This window comes from Sceloporus occidentalis, unplaced genomic scaffold, assembly GCF_023333645.1.
Source record: "Sceloporus occidentalis isolate IW3139 unplaced genomic scaffold, rSceOcc1.0.p SCAF_12, whole genome shotgun sequence".
Lineage (NCBI taxonomy): Eukaryota > Metazoa > Chordata > Lepidosauria > Squamata > Phrynosomatidae > Sceloporus > Sceloporus occidentalis.
The window spans coordinates 19,363,070-19,379,268 of NW_028316992.1; the positions used below are offsets into that span (position 1 = coordinate 19,363,070).

A 16,199-nucleotide genomic window follows, 5' to 3' on the forward strand; every position below is an offset into this window, starting at 1 on the left:
CTCAAAATCCCCTAACTGTGAAAAAGGGCGCAGACAGAATAGGATTCACTGAAACAACATATTGATACAAAATCATATAATGGACAAGCTCTTTTTCAAGCTAATAGTAAAATCTGATACTAATTTTTAAAACTGAAAATGCTCAAATACATATAACTGGTATTGATACTAGTTCCAGGGGAAAAAAAATATGGTATGTTGTTGGGGGCAAAGGCTTGCCATTTGCATGCTTAATAGCTCAAACAAAAATGTCTCTGTTCCCTTTACGAACAGAGGCCACGCAACAATGGCCATCTGTATAAATATATTGTACTATGAATGAGTTTATAGTAAGTGTTTTTATTCAGCCATGTGCTGGATGCAGGATGGGTTTGTGTGTGTCTATTCTTTGGGACAATTGTGTGTGTGTTCATTTGCACACTTAAGAGGAAATTACCCATTTCCAACATAATGAGGAACTATGCTTTTAACTTTTGGGAATTAACGGGCCCAAAACAATGAATTGCAGGAAATGGAAGTGGGGAATATATTCACATTTTAGCAAATTACAGTTCTTTAAGCCAGGAATATTTCATGCAAAGTGCCCCATTGACTGAAATACACCGTAATATCACAAGATTGCAGCTGTTATCGCTACATGTTCCACACCTCTATATATACAAACAAATACATAGTTAGCTCTTAAATAAATTGGGAAGAACTATTACAAAATGGAAGAAGAATATTGCGTATCATGCAACCTTTTACTCTTTGCCCACGAAATGATAAAGAGATAGACAAACTGCATGGCCTCACCTTGCTCTGAACAGTTCAGGGCATGGAGCAGACTGCCAAGCATGTTCTGACCACTGTCCATCATCAGCGGAGAATCACTTGCCTTTTCTGTAACAAACCTTTAAAAGGGGACATGGTTTTCTAAGCAAGTTAATATGACTAGAAGGTTGTAGTCAACACATAAACACACACACACACTTAGCAAAATATATTACTTAATCATGCTGCCCTCACCCACACATGAGCATCATCTCCCTCACATATCCTTTTTGTCATCTCTGTCTGCACTCATAAACTGCAGGGGATAGCCTTCATCTAACTGAAAAAGAGCAAGTGAGTGACCCATCTTTTTTCCATATGACATCCTATTATATCAAGACCTCTTTTGTTCAGAGCCCAGCCTGGTTCCTGGGATGGGCAACTGTCCGGAGTAGAGGCCATATTGACAATAATTTAAAAGTTTGCCCCCAAATGCACCCACATTTCCTAGTGGTGTGGGGGCCATTTCTGCCAGGACAGATCTTTTTTATCCCAACAAGTGACCTAGAACACATTTTCTTTTACACGAATGGCCCTGGGAGGGCAAGTGGCCAATAGGCAGCAATTTGCCCACCCCATTATATGGCAACGAAGAGAATGTGATGCCCATCACACATATTCTTGAGATCAACAGCAGTAGTGATAGCAGCCACTGAGGAAGTTCCTCTGTACTGCCTTCATTGTGTCTCTTTCATTGGCCCCTTCTTCCTTTGTCTTCCTCCCCATGGAAATGCATGGTTGATGCAGTACTAAATTACTAGAAACATAATAGATTATGAGATTGTTAACCTCTTGGTTTTTAACTCAGTGCTCTAGATTTAGTTTAGTTGCAAAGATTTAGTTTAATAATGTTATGCAATAAAACCTTTACAGGGAGTCTATTTGCCAGTATGAGGTGGTTCACTGTTTCTTCCCAATGCTAGTACTCCCTGACAGTGTTCATTGCCCATTTGGGAACTGTGCATGAAGTCAAAATACTGAACCACTAAAACGGCATACTTTCATTTTAGAGCACTTCCCTTTATAATAGTCAGAGCTGCCCAACATCATGGTCAACAAACTACCAGGTGCAATGATAATGACTACAGTGTATGGCTTGCTTTCTCTTTTACCTGCTTGTTTTCTGAAGAGCAGCCACCATGTCCTTCACATTGATGACACCTTGGGTGACATCTGGTACCAAGAGAAGTGAGCTCCATAGAGATGTTTCATTCTGCACTTGGGAGATGAGCGATAGGAATGAAACTGTTTCCTTGACAAAAGCTAGCTGGTACTGCGAATTGTGCTGTAACTAAATAGGACAAGGAAAGAAGGAAACATTAAAAAGAACATTAGAGAGCAAGAGAGGAAGGGAGAGAGGGAGAAAATAGAAGCACATTTAGAAATCTCTCTTAATACAACAGTCCACCCTCCTTATCGGTAGACTTGCCATCTGCAGATTTAATCATCCGCGGATGGCAAGTCCCCATTTTGCTTAATGGCGGTGTGTGCACATGGTTGTGCTAGCGGGCACATGGGCGCTGCAGCACCATTCATTTTAATGGGAAAACTGCCAAAAGTTATGAAAGATGCATGTAATGAAAGAGTGATTTATCAAGAATGACAATATCATGCTACAAAAAGTTTCCATCTTGCTTTTTAGTTGCGTTTAAATTCCTATTCTTATAAGGAATTGAGGTTCCTTATATGTAGAATTTCCCTCTTACATGCTGACTCTCCATTCCTTTATGTAACACATGCAGCCCCCAAAGCTCTTTTCCCACCCATCCCAAAGGGTCCAATGCCCCCTCAAAATTGGAAGATATGAAATTTCTTGGCGGTACTGTTGGCCATTTTGTCATGTCAACTCTTTTTAGGCCTTTAACAACCTACTTCAGGCCCCCTGCAAACCTAGAAATGATTGCTCTTCATACTCCTCTCACTGCATGTTTTCAGGAAAGGACAATAGAGTCTGAATGAAGGCCTAAAAATGGTGAGAATAGCCCAAATGCCTCAAATTATAGCACTCTTTCTGCAGTGCGTATGTAGCCCTATAAAGTTCGGCTGAAGAGAGTGAAATGAAGCCCCCCCTTAACTTGACTCACTCCTGACATAACAGAAATCCTTGTTCTATACGAACAATAAAATAAGACTAAATATATTTAAATCCATGGAATACATAATTTCCTCTTCCACTTCCATGGATGCCAAATTTTACAGTGCAATTTATTCTCACATATTACCCCTAAACCAGTGGTTCAAGAGTTGTGTGTGCAAGAGTTGCTCAAGAGGGACATGAGACTTGGAGGTCTGATCCCTCCCCCTCCTCCTCTTCCCAAGCTTTTTATGTGTAAAATTTACACATGTGTTAAGTTAAATATTGAATTTACTTAAATAAAACTGTTCTAATTTGAACTATGTTTCTTCCTTATAAAATGTTAAAATTTGAATATACATGAATGTGCAAATAAAAGTAAGGATAGCAAATAAAGTATTTTCATTCATATACTATGTCAAGTAGGGGGATGGGGGGGGCATGTTGTCCATATAAAGATGTAAATGGCAGTCCTAAGGGTAATACAGTGGGCCCACCATATCAGCGATATGCAAATACATTTCTATACCACTTATCAGTGCACTTAAGCACTCCCTAAGTGGTTTACAATGTGTAATCCAATTGCTCCCAACAATCTGGGTACTCATTTTAGCGAGCTATGGAAGGATGCAAGGTTGAGCAGACCCTGGAGATTGAACTCACAACCTTGTGGCTGTGAATGGCTGCCAATACCTGCATTTAACCTCTGCGCCACCAGGGTTCCTACAGATCGCCCTGCCTCCTATTAACCAATGGTGGCATTTGTCCATGAGTATGTACACACACACATATTGCTGCCCATTGACTAATATAGGTTTGAGCTCCCACTTTTTTTTTCCATCTGCAAGGAAACAGAATCGCCACAGATGGAAAAGGCTCGCTCTATGTGGCTGATGCCCAACGTATTGCCCTAACACTATTTATCCCTCAGCTTTGATTTCCCCACAAACTACTTTTATTCAGATTATTTTTGTTTGCCTTACGGTTTCCATATGATATGAAATCATGCATCTTTCAACTAGTGATCTCTCACCTCTGAAAGTGGATTTAAAGTTGGATAATCTGTTTTGCAACATTTCTCTCACTTTCATTTCCCCATGTGTTTTTCCTTCTCTTTGCTTGTACTGGTATGGATAGGATTTATATATAGGAAATCTAAAAAGTCACTTTTTTAAAGAAAGAAAGAAGAGAAATAGAAACAGAAAAAGAAAAAGAAAAAGGAAGTTCTCCCTTGGATCTCAAACAGCCCAGAGAGCAAAAATATAGCAACATTGCCCCCCCCCCCTTCATTGTGGGAAGGATTAGAGGGCATTCTGGATTTTAAAAAGTATTTCTCTCCCAAAATTGGGTCTTAGAGGTCGCAAACAATTTGAGGTTGGGGGAGAGCCGTGATAAACAATGGTCTTATAAAATAAAAATTAAAAAGGGATACAAGAGCAGGAAGCGGCCACAGTTTGAAAATTAAATCAAATGATTCACAGTCCTCTAATGATTTGTGGAAACAGATAGAACAGGCTCCATTCAGCTTGAGTAATGATGAAATCATACACACATGTGACTTCCCTATGTGGAAATGGTCTCTTTATAGAAAGTTACCACATGTGCGCCAGCCCTTGGAACAAGGATATTATCAGTGGAAAAGAAAGCTTCTGTCCTCTGAAATTCAGTGTCCATGGAATCAGCTATCTGCACATAAGTTTTTATCCTCATGTTTAGAAAGTTAGCTAAGAGAGGGCTGGTGAAGACAGCATGAAAAATCGAGGAAGCTCAATGAAAACTGTGCATGGAGGAACATATTTACATATCTGTGAACTAATAGTTCGGGAAAGATAGTCTAAGGGTTGTCTAGATAGTCTAGCGGTTATCCTTTAGGGAAGGGCATTTTGTGACTAACTCTGCTTACCACGCAAACCATTTTGTGCATGGGCAGTTCTTAAGGTTGACTGGTGAAACTTTCCTCTCTCTACCTGTCTCAACACAACTGGGTTTACACACCCACACCTATTGTCCACATGACAAGTTTAGTCCTAAGACTTCTAGCTGAACAAATGGTGCAAAGCTTTTCTGTGTTCCACCTTGGCCATTAAGAGATTGGCTTTGCCTGTTTTGTATCAGTCAGAGATAAATAACACTCTTTCATCCTTGCTATGCTTTTCAGATCTGAGCTATAGGAGTTCATGAAGCACAAAGAACAGCAAGATCTTTCAGAAGAGTGTTGCCAGCTGCAGGAGCATTGTGACTGAATGGTGACAATGTAAAGTCAGTTCAATAGATAATTGCAGAGAAGAAACCTAAGCAGCTTGATGAGGGTCATTGCTTAGCAACCTTCTTCTCCACTACAAAAAGAAATGAAGAGGGGGGGAAAGAGTGCTGCATACTCACTTTAGGAATTTGATTTCTGAATTCCTGAAAAAGTGCTTCCACAAGAGATATGTTGTTGAAGCAAAATGTCTTGTAGATATTTCTTCCAAAGATGTCCCAAAGAACACTCTGAGAAGGTGCAGTTGTTGTCAGAACTTCACAGATATCAGCTTTAAGGTTTGCTACAGATGATTTCCGCCTCTGCATCTGTTAACATAGAATTCAGCAGAAAATGTGTTTGAGCAAGACTTGAACATGGTTTGAAAAGTCAAATTAGTGTGTGTGTTTTTTAACTCAAATATTTTGAACAACAAATTGGGTTATAATCCTTGGTGTCAAATAGTGATGGGGATTATACAACCCTAGAGATGTTGTTGAATGGCAACTCCCTGCATTCATCAGCACTGGCTCCGTTGGATAGGGCTAGGAGCTGCAATACAATAACATCTACAGAATCTCATGATCCCCCAACCTAGTACAAATAATTAGAAAATGTTAGCCCCACCACCATCACCAGGACTCTGAACATCAGTACTGGGAAAAAATCTGGAATGGGACAGCCCAGCTACAATCAACCATACTGTTAGAGCCTATGTGATAGACTCTTCCTCTTACATTGCCTAACTAGGTCATATGGTAAAAAAATTTGCCCCACCCAATCTAAAAAAAGACATTGGCACTGGTTTCTAAAACGTGAAAGGAGCACACCCTGGGAATTATCTAATGAAATCCACAGAAGAAACAGGTGACACATTTCAAGCAGCTCAAAAGATGGTTGCTTATTGATGGAAAAGCCCAACACATTTTGGTCTATGCGCACTCTTCTTCAGGCGGCTACACCTTCTTCAGGTGGCTACTTAGACTCCAACCTCCAAGATTTCTGAAACAGGAAGTCTTGAACCATTTACTGGACATCTTGACAAATGTCTTTTGTTTCTTCTGTGGATCCCTGAACCTGTGTACAAGAGACTTTTTTTTTCATAAACAGCATCAGTTTCTCTTTTACAGGGATGTAATTCTTTTGCTAATTTGCTTTTTGAATGAAGTAGTTAGTAATTTTAGCAAGTTTCTTCCAGCTCTGAGAAAGTCTGAAAACTGCAGTTTCCGAAGCCTATTCAAAATTCAAGATGTATTCTGTACAAAATTTGTACATGGTGTTTTTGCAGAGAAAACAGCATTTTCTGCAGAGAAAATATTTCTGTGCAGTAATATTTTTTGCTGCACATAAAATGCTTTCTGTATAAAACAACCATCCTCAAATTTTGTGCAGAAAAAACTCTTTGCAAAGGTCATCAGGCTATCAAGGGATTTGAGTAACATGTATTTGAACCATTTTAAATTTTTTTTCAAATATTCTTTCCATCTTTTACTTCCACTCTTTTACTTCTGTTTCCCTTGCCAATGAGGTGTTGTGTGAGGTATACAGCTGTTGTATCCCATAAGAAGCCCGGAGCCTTTTCAGGATGGTCAACATCTTCATTAAAAAATGATTTTATCAAACGTAAACAAAAACAATTAGGCCATAATTGTTTCATGCTCCAACTATTCTTTAAAGGACTAACATAATATAATTTGTGTTTGATGATCAATGGAATCATCAAGGCTAGTGTGACACAGTTATTCTCTGATGTATCTGTGCAGCACAACATAAACACCTACTCATAATCTAATCACATTACCTTTGGATATACACTCGTCCCTCCACATTCACTAGGGTTAAGGGACCCCTGTGAATGTGGAAAAACCGCAAATAACAAAAACACTATGTTTTTACAGTACTTCAGGGAACACCTATCTAGGAATCTCTAGGTCCTCCAGTGCAACTCTGTGGTCAACATCTGCCAGACATTGACCACACAATTGCACTGGAGGACCAACAAATGCCTAGAGAGGAACAAATTAATAAAATCCTTGAATAATCAAATCCGCAAAAATCAAAGCTGCAAATGTGGAGGGACAAGCGTACTTCCATTGCTGAAATGTTTTTGTACAAGAATTCTGTGGAAGAATTAGAAATAAGATCTGCCAATTATTTGTGCAAGAAAGCTGCACTATTTTTGTCAAATAAAAACACAGACTAACATTAGAGTGCAATGTGGTATTTTAAAAATGATCTCATTAAAGAGAGTAGATACAGAATTACCTCTGCGAGACTCAGAATCTTGTTGAGGAAGTGAATTCTGGCTGCTGCTGATGTATTTTCCACTTGGCCTTCCAAATCAAAAGTTGAATTAATTAACTCTGCAGTGATTAATAAACAAAATGAAACATGCAAATGTTTTCATATGCTGAAATATGTTTATTCTGTCACCTTATGTAAGCTCGTGACTCTTCTTCTGTAGGCTAAACAATGCCTCCCGTCAGCATGGATGTAGCAGTTGGTGAGGCAGTTTATTGGATGAAACCCGCAGGGGCTGGTTGTTCTCATGTCAGTGGGGTGGTGAATCCACTCCAGGGACTTTGAAAAAGCTAGTCAACATGTTCAGCACCTTAGATAGCTTTTTTAATGTTTATTCAAAACCTTGAAATGGATTCACCATTTATCTGGCTATGCAAGCAGACATTTGTTAACGGGAGACACCCCTGCTGGTGTTAGACATATACATCCTGTCAGCAACTGCACACTTGCAGTTTGTTAATGTGAAACACTCCCCTTATTCCACTGTTGCCTCCCTGTATTACCAAAGTAGTATTTCTGCATGCAAAGACTTATTGTGTCTAAGAGGAGGAGAAGGAATGTGGGCAGAATATATGAGAGTTTTGACTGAGTCTAATCTCCACACAAAGGATCCTTTTAGTGGCAAGGAGGACCAAATCCACTTAAAATAATATACGGAAAATTTAACTAGGAAAATGTCGGGTCAGTTTTTTTGTTGCAGAGGGGATTCAAAGATTTAACCTTGTATCCTGCTTTCCCTCTTCTCTCAGTTTAAACCACAAGTCCCCATTCAGATCTGAATGACTCTTTATTTGTTTTCTGATATTTGTGTCTGAGGCCTTATGTTGCAGACTAAAACCACCAAAACTCATACATGTAGGACAATTTTTGCACATTTGCCAGCAACAATCTGTTGGGTTGTTGCTGGACAGGTTATCTATTCTTGCGTTTATACTTTCTCAGTTCACTTAAGAAGGCACAGTTATGGTTCAGCTTGATTCTGAACTGGCAAATCATGGTTTGAAAGAGGTTCACCAGACACGGTTAGTTCTGAACTATGGTTTAGCATAATGTCTTGATAAACCACAGTTACACAGTCAGCTCTGACTTCAAAGGCCACAGGATCATGAAGGGATAAATTTATAAAACTGAAGAACAACAACATAGGGAATAGCATGCTTCTTTTATGTTTGGAAGATCAAAACATGTGGAGTCAAAGGCTTTCATGGCCAGCATCCATAGTTTTTTGTGGTTTTTTGGGGCTATGAGGCCATGTTCTGGAAGAGTTTATTCCTGATGTTTTGGCAGCAGCTGTGGCTGTCATCTTCAGAGAATGCTGGCATGAAAGAGAGTGGGGTATATATAATATTGCAGGCTTTTTTGGTGCTGTTTCCAGGGCTTGCTTTTCAAAACTTTCCATGTAAAAGTTGCTATCATGGGGCTCAGAAGGCTTCCCATGGCTACCCCGTTTCTCTTCTCGTAGAATCTATTGTCCCATTGGAAGTAGCTTTTGGTGAGGCAATTTTTGAACAGGGATGTGATGTCTTCAGGAAAAAAATTGTTCTATGAGTGCCATGGTGTCCATAAGGGGAACTTTGGTGAACAAGGAGACCACATCAAAGCTGATTAGTATGTCTCTGGGTTTGAGTTCAAGGTTGTTGATTTTTTTTTCCTATTAAATGAGCTGAGTCCTTAATGTAGTGGGGGGTTGCCCTATATGGATTTGTAATTATGTAGCCAGAAACTTGGCCAAGTCATATGTGGGGGACAGGACAATACAAAGATTAACTCAACCAATACTATATATACCCCCCTCACTCCCATGCCAACATTCTCTGAAGATGCCAGCCCCAGCTGCTGGCAAAACTTTTCCAAAACATGGCCACAGACGATGAAAAGCCTACAAAAAAACTACTGATTGTGGTTTGTTGTCCTGTCTGTAAGGGAAAATGAATGGCTGGTCTGTACAGTTCTAAGGTGACAGTTCCCATGGGACTGCAGTGCAGAAAGGAGCAGAGTGCTTTGGAGACAATAGTTTAAAGATCCTCCAGAGCTTCTGGAGCTAGCACTGAGGCCAGAGCAAAGTGGCATGAATCACTCTTACATCAGAGCCACTCTAAGAGCTATTACAGGCCTTTAAACCCAGTATCTGCCACACAACCCTGCAGAACAATTACAGAGGAGATGTTGTATTCCTAAATATAGTTACAGATACTAGAGAGTCAAGTCCAACTTCCTATTGCATTTATGCAATTAAATAAACTTATTCTGTACATTATGTTATTACTAATCTAATTACTCCATAATAGTAGATGAGGAAGAGAGGGATAGCATGTTTGTGTAAGAGATAGTTATTCATCATAAAATAATACTATATCGTCATCAACATCAACAACATTATCATTCACAACTGTTTTATAAGCAAATACTTATCATTTTTAAAAGAACACATTCCAGATGCAGAAGTGACATGATCCATCAAAATCTGAATTCCAAACTGATATAAATTTCATTGAGTGACTGGTCCAATTATCAAAACATTTAAACCCTCTCAAAATACTGTTTGCATTCTAGTGTTATTGGAGAAATGGACCCATGGTGAAAACAACTTGTTTATTTTTATGAAAGTTTTTTTAAACAAAAATAGGAAAAGGTTTAAAAGCTCCCACTGACAAAAACAATGTGCTTGAAACACATTTGGTACACATTTTCAGGATGTCTTTCTTCTTGTTTTTGTGAAAATCATTTAACAGGCTTTAAAACAGTAGTCTTTGGGTTCAGCTGATCCAGGCCATATCTTTAATCCCAAGCAGAAAAATGGCACCCATTTTAAATTTTATACTGTATCAATTTGTCTCCCTTTTCCTCTTTTGGGTTATCTCATTATTCTCTTTCTCCTGCTCTTAATTTTTCTGTCAGATTGAGTCAAACAGAAAGAGATAAAGAGATAGCATTGCAGTTGCTGCAACCTATATCAGGTCAGGACATGATCCACTTGTGGGTCTTGGAAACATTATTTTTCCCTGTAGGCATTATGAACATTTTCTGTATTTGCATATCCAGAAGCAACTCACAGTCCTCTCTGTTGAAATTAAATGCGTAGCTGGTTCCTTAGAGGTTTCAAAGAGTCACATCTAATAAATTTCTCTAACCCCTATTGCTTTTATATTTCCACTATGTTCTTAACACCTCTCCCCAGCTTACTGGGCTAATTTGGTCTTCAAAACAGCAAAGACTCAGGTTAAAATTAGCAAAGGCTTTGTTCCTTAACCCTTTATTCATAGAGCCTCCAACTCTGCCTCAACCTGTAGCTAACATTACTAACTTCGTCGCCACCACCTCTACGCCTCCAACACAAACTGTTGGAAGGTATTATGAGAAACTACTGTATATACTCATGCTTAAATCAAGAAACCTGGGTTGACATATCCATGGGTCAGTGCAAATACTTGTACTTTATCTCTTATCAAAAAGAGAGAGAAAATAACGAAAAAAAGAATCATCTCCTTCTCTGAGTTGAGTGGCAAAAGGCTAGAGCTTAGTCTGGGAGAATCTAAAAGAAAACAAAACAAACAAGCTTCATGTATATACCACTTCATACCACCTAAGCAGTGTCTAAGTGGTTTACAACTGTAAGCTAATTTGCCCCCAACAATCTGGGTACTCATTTTAGCGACCTCCTTGGAAGGATGCAAGCCTGAGTTAAGATTGAGCCCTTTTGCTGGTCTTGAACTCGCAACCTTATGGTTATGAGTGAGTGGCTGCAGTACAGGCATTTAATCACTGCGCCACCACAGCTGCTAATCTAAAAGAATCTAAAGAAGAATCTAAAGAATCTAAAAGAAGCACTGACCCCGTCTACTCTCTCCACCATAGCACTGCTTCTGGCCTTTCCTTCTGGCAGGACAATAGTGGTGGTAGTTTCCTCCTTATCCTTCCAGCCGTTAGGGTGAGCGCAAACATTTATGCCTGTTAGAATTTTGTAAGTTATGGCATCATTTTCCTTTGCTTCATCCTTTACATGCCTGACATCTTACCCTCAACTTAGTCACGCACTGTATCAAAATCCATAATTTTGGATTCCAAACCTACTCTCCACTTATACATGAGGTTGACTTATAGTCAAGTATATATGGTAAACTCTGTAAGAAGAGGAGAATGGGTAGGTTTAACCACACACAAACACTTACATCTTGCCCTGTCCAGCATGAGCATCTTCCCTGGCCCCAGCCACTCTTAAGATTGCACTGTTGGGTTGCAATAATATACAGACTTATCAGGTTTATCCAGACATATCTGTTCCAGGTTTTGGCTAGTTTTAAAGGGGCCAATTTGGAGGGCTCTTTTAAAACTGTGGCGGGATACAAACCGCCGCTTTGCAGCGTTCCCCCGCCGGCGCCATTTGCTCCGCGAGGGAGCCGTAGCAGCCAAACCGCGCGGCTCCTGCGCGGAGCAAAAAAGAAGCTCCATTTCGGAGCTTCTTTTTGCGGCGCCTCTATGACGTCGCGAGGCGCCGCTGGTGCATTCGCGACGTCATAGGCGCCGCAACACATCTGGATGCTATGTGTCCAGTACGTAAAGATGGCGGTGCCCATGTGGAAGGCGCGCCGCCATCTTGTACGTATTGTATACGTACTAGGGTTAGGGGTGTGTGGAAGCACCGCCCCTTCCTAACCCTAGTACGTATACAATACATACTATATGGCGGTTTGTATCCCGCCTGTGAGTAAAATATGGAAAGGATTCATTTCCCGCACTGACATAGAAGCCACCAGATGCTGCAGCTCACTGGAATATTCTCAACAGTGTAAAAGAATGGCTTGTTCATTCTAGTATTCACAGAAAGCCTAGCAATCGTTTTTGACACAACTCCCCTGGGCCTTTGTCCAAAGAGCTTCCCCTTATTAGAACTTTATCTGCAGCAAAGAAAGAAAGCCTACTAAACTCTTAATAGAATCAAATAACCTACCCAATGATCCATTCCTGCTTTTGGGAACATCAGCACTCTGGGATGATGGATTGCTGTCCTTCTCTGGGTTAGCTGACCTTCTCTGTTTTCTGATAAGAAAAAAGAAGTGAGAAGAATCCTGCATCGTCACTTATAATTACCCTCTGACTGAAGTTGCTCATATCAAATCTCGCACAGGCTTCCTATCAGAACATGGCTTTCTTTCTAAGTCTATTTCATGACAGAGTTTTTCTTCAGGCTTGCTATTGAGCCTATTTTGATCTTACTTTCACTAAAACAAAGCCATTTGATCAGATTTCTGCTCGGGCTAAATGAAGCGAAGAAAACAAAACAAAAATCCTATGGCTAGGATTTTACTTGGCTAGCCATGGTGAAAGTCACTCTTTGGTAATGGGAACAAATAGTCAGTCCACTAAACACCACAAACATTTATCATAATTAAATGAAGGAAGTGCACTACAATGAGAATGACTTTTTAGCTGGTGAGTGTATTTGAATCAGAAGTACAAATCTGATGAAGAAAGAATTTGTTCCCTTCCCTGGTTTAGGTAACAATGCCTTTCTTACGTCACCCACAATGTGAGGCAGAAAGTGGAGCAGGCCAAGGCGAAGGGTGACTGACTGAAGGCCATATATTATTGCACAAGTATTGCAAAATCAGCACAACCAAAGCATCCAGGGTGCCATGCTGATGCTTCAAATCAAGACAGTGCAAATATGGTAATGCTTGTCTGAATGAGTTATGAATCAGATGCTGGCAGACATGGGAGGTGGAAAAGTAGGATTAGGAATGTAAATCTTTGCATGCTTTGTTCTTGCATGCAGGGGGGAATAATTTCAACAGTTTTCTCCCTGCTGTGCAAGAATATGAAGGTTTCCGTTCAGCTTTCAATGCCTATTCACATTTCTGGCTTTGTTTTGAAAACGTAATTTTTTCTGTGTAAAAAGCAACATTATATGTATAGGAAACATGGCATTGTGTACAAAATACGCTTGTCCCAGAATGTATGCTTTCTTCACACAAGAAAGAAAGAAAAAAGTCCAGGAGTGCAAAGATTCCTGTGGCTGCTCTACAGTTTTTGGCCCTTGAGAAAATGGAAGAATAATTGGGAGAAAAATTATGAATATTTGTTGCATCCCCAGATAGGGCAGGAGAGTGGAAACCTGTAGTGTTTCGGTGGAAAGGCACCAGCAAAAGCTGAAAGAATGCATAGATTTGTTAGTCCAAGTTGCCCCAAGGTATTAGGGATAGGCACATTTCAGATACATCAATACACTTTGATGTTGGAAGCTAAGAATCGCACATACACACACACATGTGGAGAAACACAGACTGCAGAACTAGGATGAACTGATGCAGTCGTGGCCCTTGGTAGCCAGTCATGCAACCATTTTGTTAGTACACATAGCAAAAATAAATACTGGATTTTGCAGCATGTTACTCTATTGCAGCAAAATATTTCTCTGCCAATGTAAATTTGTCAGTCTTCAGTTTGCCACAAGTTTCTTTCTCGTATAGAACCCAAGTTAGATTTAGGTTAAAATTGCACATCTGCATTATTATTAATATAACAAAGTGAGATGACCCTTTAGTCATATTGTATGCATGACTTAAGACTGTTCATTCATTCACTGATTGACAAAAATAGTTTTGCTTGTTTGTTTGCTGTTTCAGCTCCCATATCTCTTCCACAGTTCCTCATCTTTCTTTTTCAAGACACTATAGGATCCTTGGCCAAGATAATTGCTTCAACAATACCTATAGCTAGTACTGCCTAGGGAATGGGAAAATTATATCTGATTGACCTCACTCTGCATATTCAGTGTGATTAGACAGGGTTGCAGATTTGAGAGTCAGCATCACAAGATTCTCAGTGGGCAGTATCAATGTATCTCAAAACTCAAGAAAGACAAACATGGTAAATCTGTTAGGCAATTGCAGTGTTTGTTGCTATAGTTATTGTGCTTTTTTTTAAAGACCAAATTATTTTCTGTCAGTTCCTGGAACCAGCTGCAACATTTTATTCCCACCCACAAAAAATGAGTTTCTTTTTCATTCCAAAACATTTTGGGAAAAAGTCTCCTTCTCGTCTCCCATTGCCTTTAGTTTTTAATTCCCATAGAGTTATAGTGATATGGTGAATCAGTGGATCCATGAAATGGCACTTTTGCACCATAACACTAAGATTTTTAAAAAAGAAAAAAAAGGAGGGGGCAATTGCCTTTCAAACAAAGGATCGCTTCAGCAAACTATTTGCTAGTGTTGTTGTTATGTGTCTTCAAGCTGACCAACTTATGGCAACCCTATCCTAGGGTTTTCTTAGCAAGATTTATTCAGAGCCGGTTTGCTATTCCCTAAGATTCAAGGACTGTGACTTGCACAAGGTCACTCAGTTGGTTTCCATGCCTGAGTAGGGATTTGAGGAGTGGTCTCCCAGAGTATTCTGCAGCACAAACAACTTAACCATGGGAAAGGTTTAATAATTAAAAAAAAAGACTTTGCAAGAGCTGTAGCACATGTCCAAGAAATTGCTATGACAGCCCCCCTCTCATGGTTGGAATAAGTATAAAAATATTTGGTGTGTTTAGTGTGCATATTTTTGTTATGTATATTCATATTATAACATAAGGAAATAGCCCTCCTTCTCCTTCAGTTATAGGTTACAACAAGCCTCCTTCTTGCCATTCTCTTTCTCTCTAGGAGAAACAAGGTTTGCGAAGAGGGGAGATCAGGGCCACTAAGTCTTGTGCCCCTTCCCAGGGAGTTGCACCCCACAATTTGAGAACTGCTGATGTAATGCAATATAAACTATAAAAGCTGCAGAAAAGGAGGCCTTGAATCAACCTTCCAAAATAGGTTGTTCAGATTCTCAGGAAATGTCTCCTTCCTTGGAAGTCTTTAAGCAGAGGCTGGATGGCCATCTGTCAGGGATGCTTTGACTGAGTGTTCCTGCATGGCAGGGGTTGGACTGGATGGCCCTTGTGGTCTCTTCCAACTCTATGATTCTAAGTGGACACACTTTCATTCTTTTGAGTTTTCTAACTGAGACAGGAATGTACATTGCTATTGTATACTCTCAGAAGAAAGGTTCTAGCCCAATAGTCTTCCTATTATTGTATTAGCCTGTGTCAAGAGAATATGGGTCAACATTAAATCATGTGAGCCTTTGCCTGTAGCCTGAAAGTATCCATCTGTACATAAGAGCTATCAGATCAGTAAAAATTTGACCAGTGCCATGTCTAAGAGTCATCATTTTTAATCAGGAACATGTTCAGTGTTCACAAGCTCTACCCTTTGGCAAGATGTTGGGCACTCTCCCACAGAAATAAGGCTTACCTGCTTATTAGGGGTGAGATATCATTTAGCTTGGGTAGCAGATCCTCAGGTGTATATGGCGTGCTTTTGCAGGTGGCATCTGAACTACACAGCAGAGTTTGGAGAAATGGGAAAAAACCTGCACTTGGAAGGTTCCGGGGAGCAAGGTAACCTGAAAAGCATAAATTGAAAAGGCATATGTTAGAAGAGCCGAGAGGATGGAAATACATGGAAAAACTAATGCCAGGCTTCATACTCTTATTAAATGTTTTGGAACACAACAAAAAATGCAAGCATTTGGAGTTAAAAGAGGGAAGTTTCAGCAGCAAATTGAAAAGAAAGGGAGGGAGGGAGGGAGGGAGGGAGGGAGGGAGGGAATTCCAATAGGAAAGGGAAGTAAAGAAGCCTTATAAAAGTAGAAATTAAGATGTCGCGAGTAGAAATTTGCAGAAATGAACATGTCTGGAATTACAATCAGCAGAAAGGGACAAATCAAGGAGAAAAGTGA

At 39.9% G+C, this 16,199-nt stretch overlaps 1 protein-coding gene across 1 annotated transcript in view; it reads right to left on the minus strand.

The window, feature by feature from the left end:
* The window catches only part of ABCA12 (ATP binding cassette subfamily A member 12), a 144,167-nt gene that overhangs the window by 106,505 nt on the left and 21,463 nt on the right, over positions 1 to 16,199 (minus strand). Inside the window, exons 3-7 of the mRNA XM_089477824.1 lie at positions 15,713 to 15,863; positions 12,376 to 12,464; positions 7,392 to 7,489; positions 5,270 to 5,449; positions 1,926 to 2,104 (exon numbers count right to left, since the gene is read on the minus strand). Of these exons, the coding sequence (XP_089333950.1) occupies positions 1,926 to 2,104; positions 5,270 to 5,449; positions 7,392 to 7,489; positions 12,376 to 12,464; positions 15,713 to 15,863 (697 nt within the window). The remainder of the gene's footprint in view (positions 1 to 1,925; positions 2,105 to 5,269; positions 5,450 to 7,391; positions 7,490 to 12,375; positions 12,465 to 15,712; positions 15,864 to 16,199) is intronic.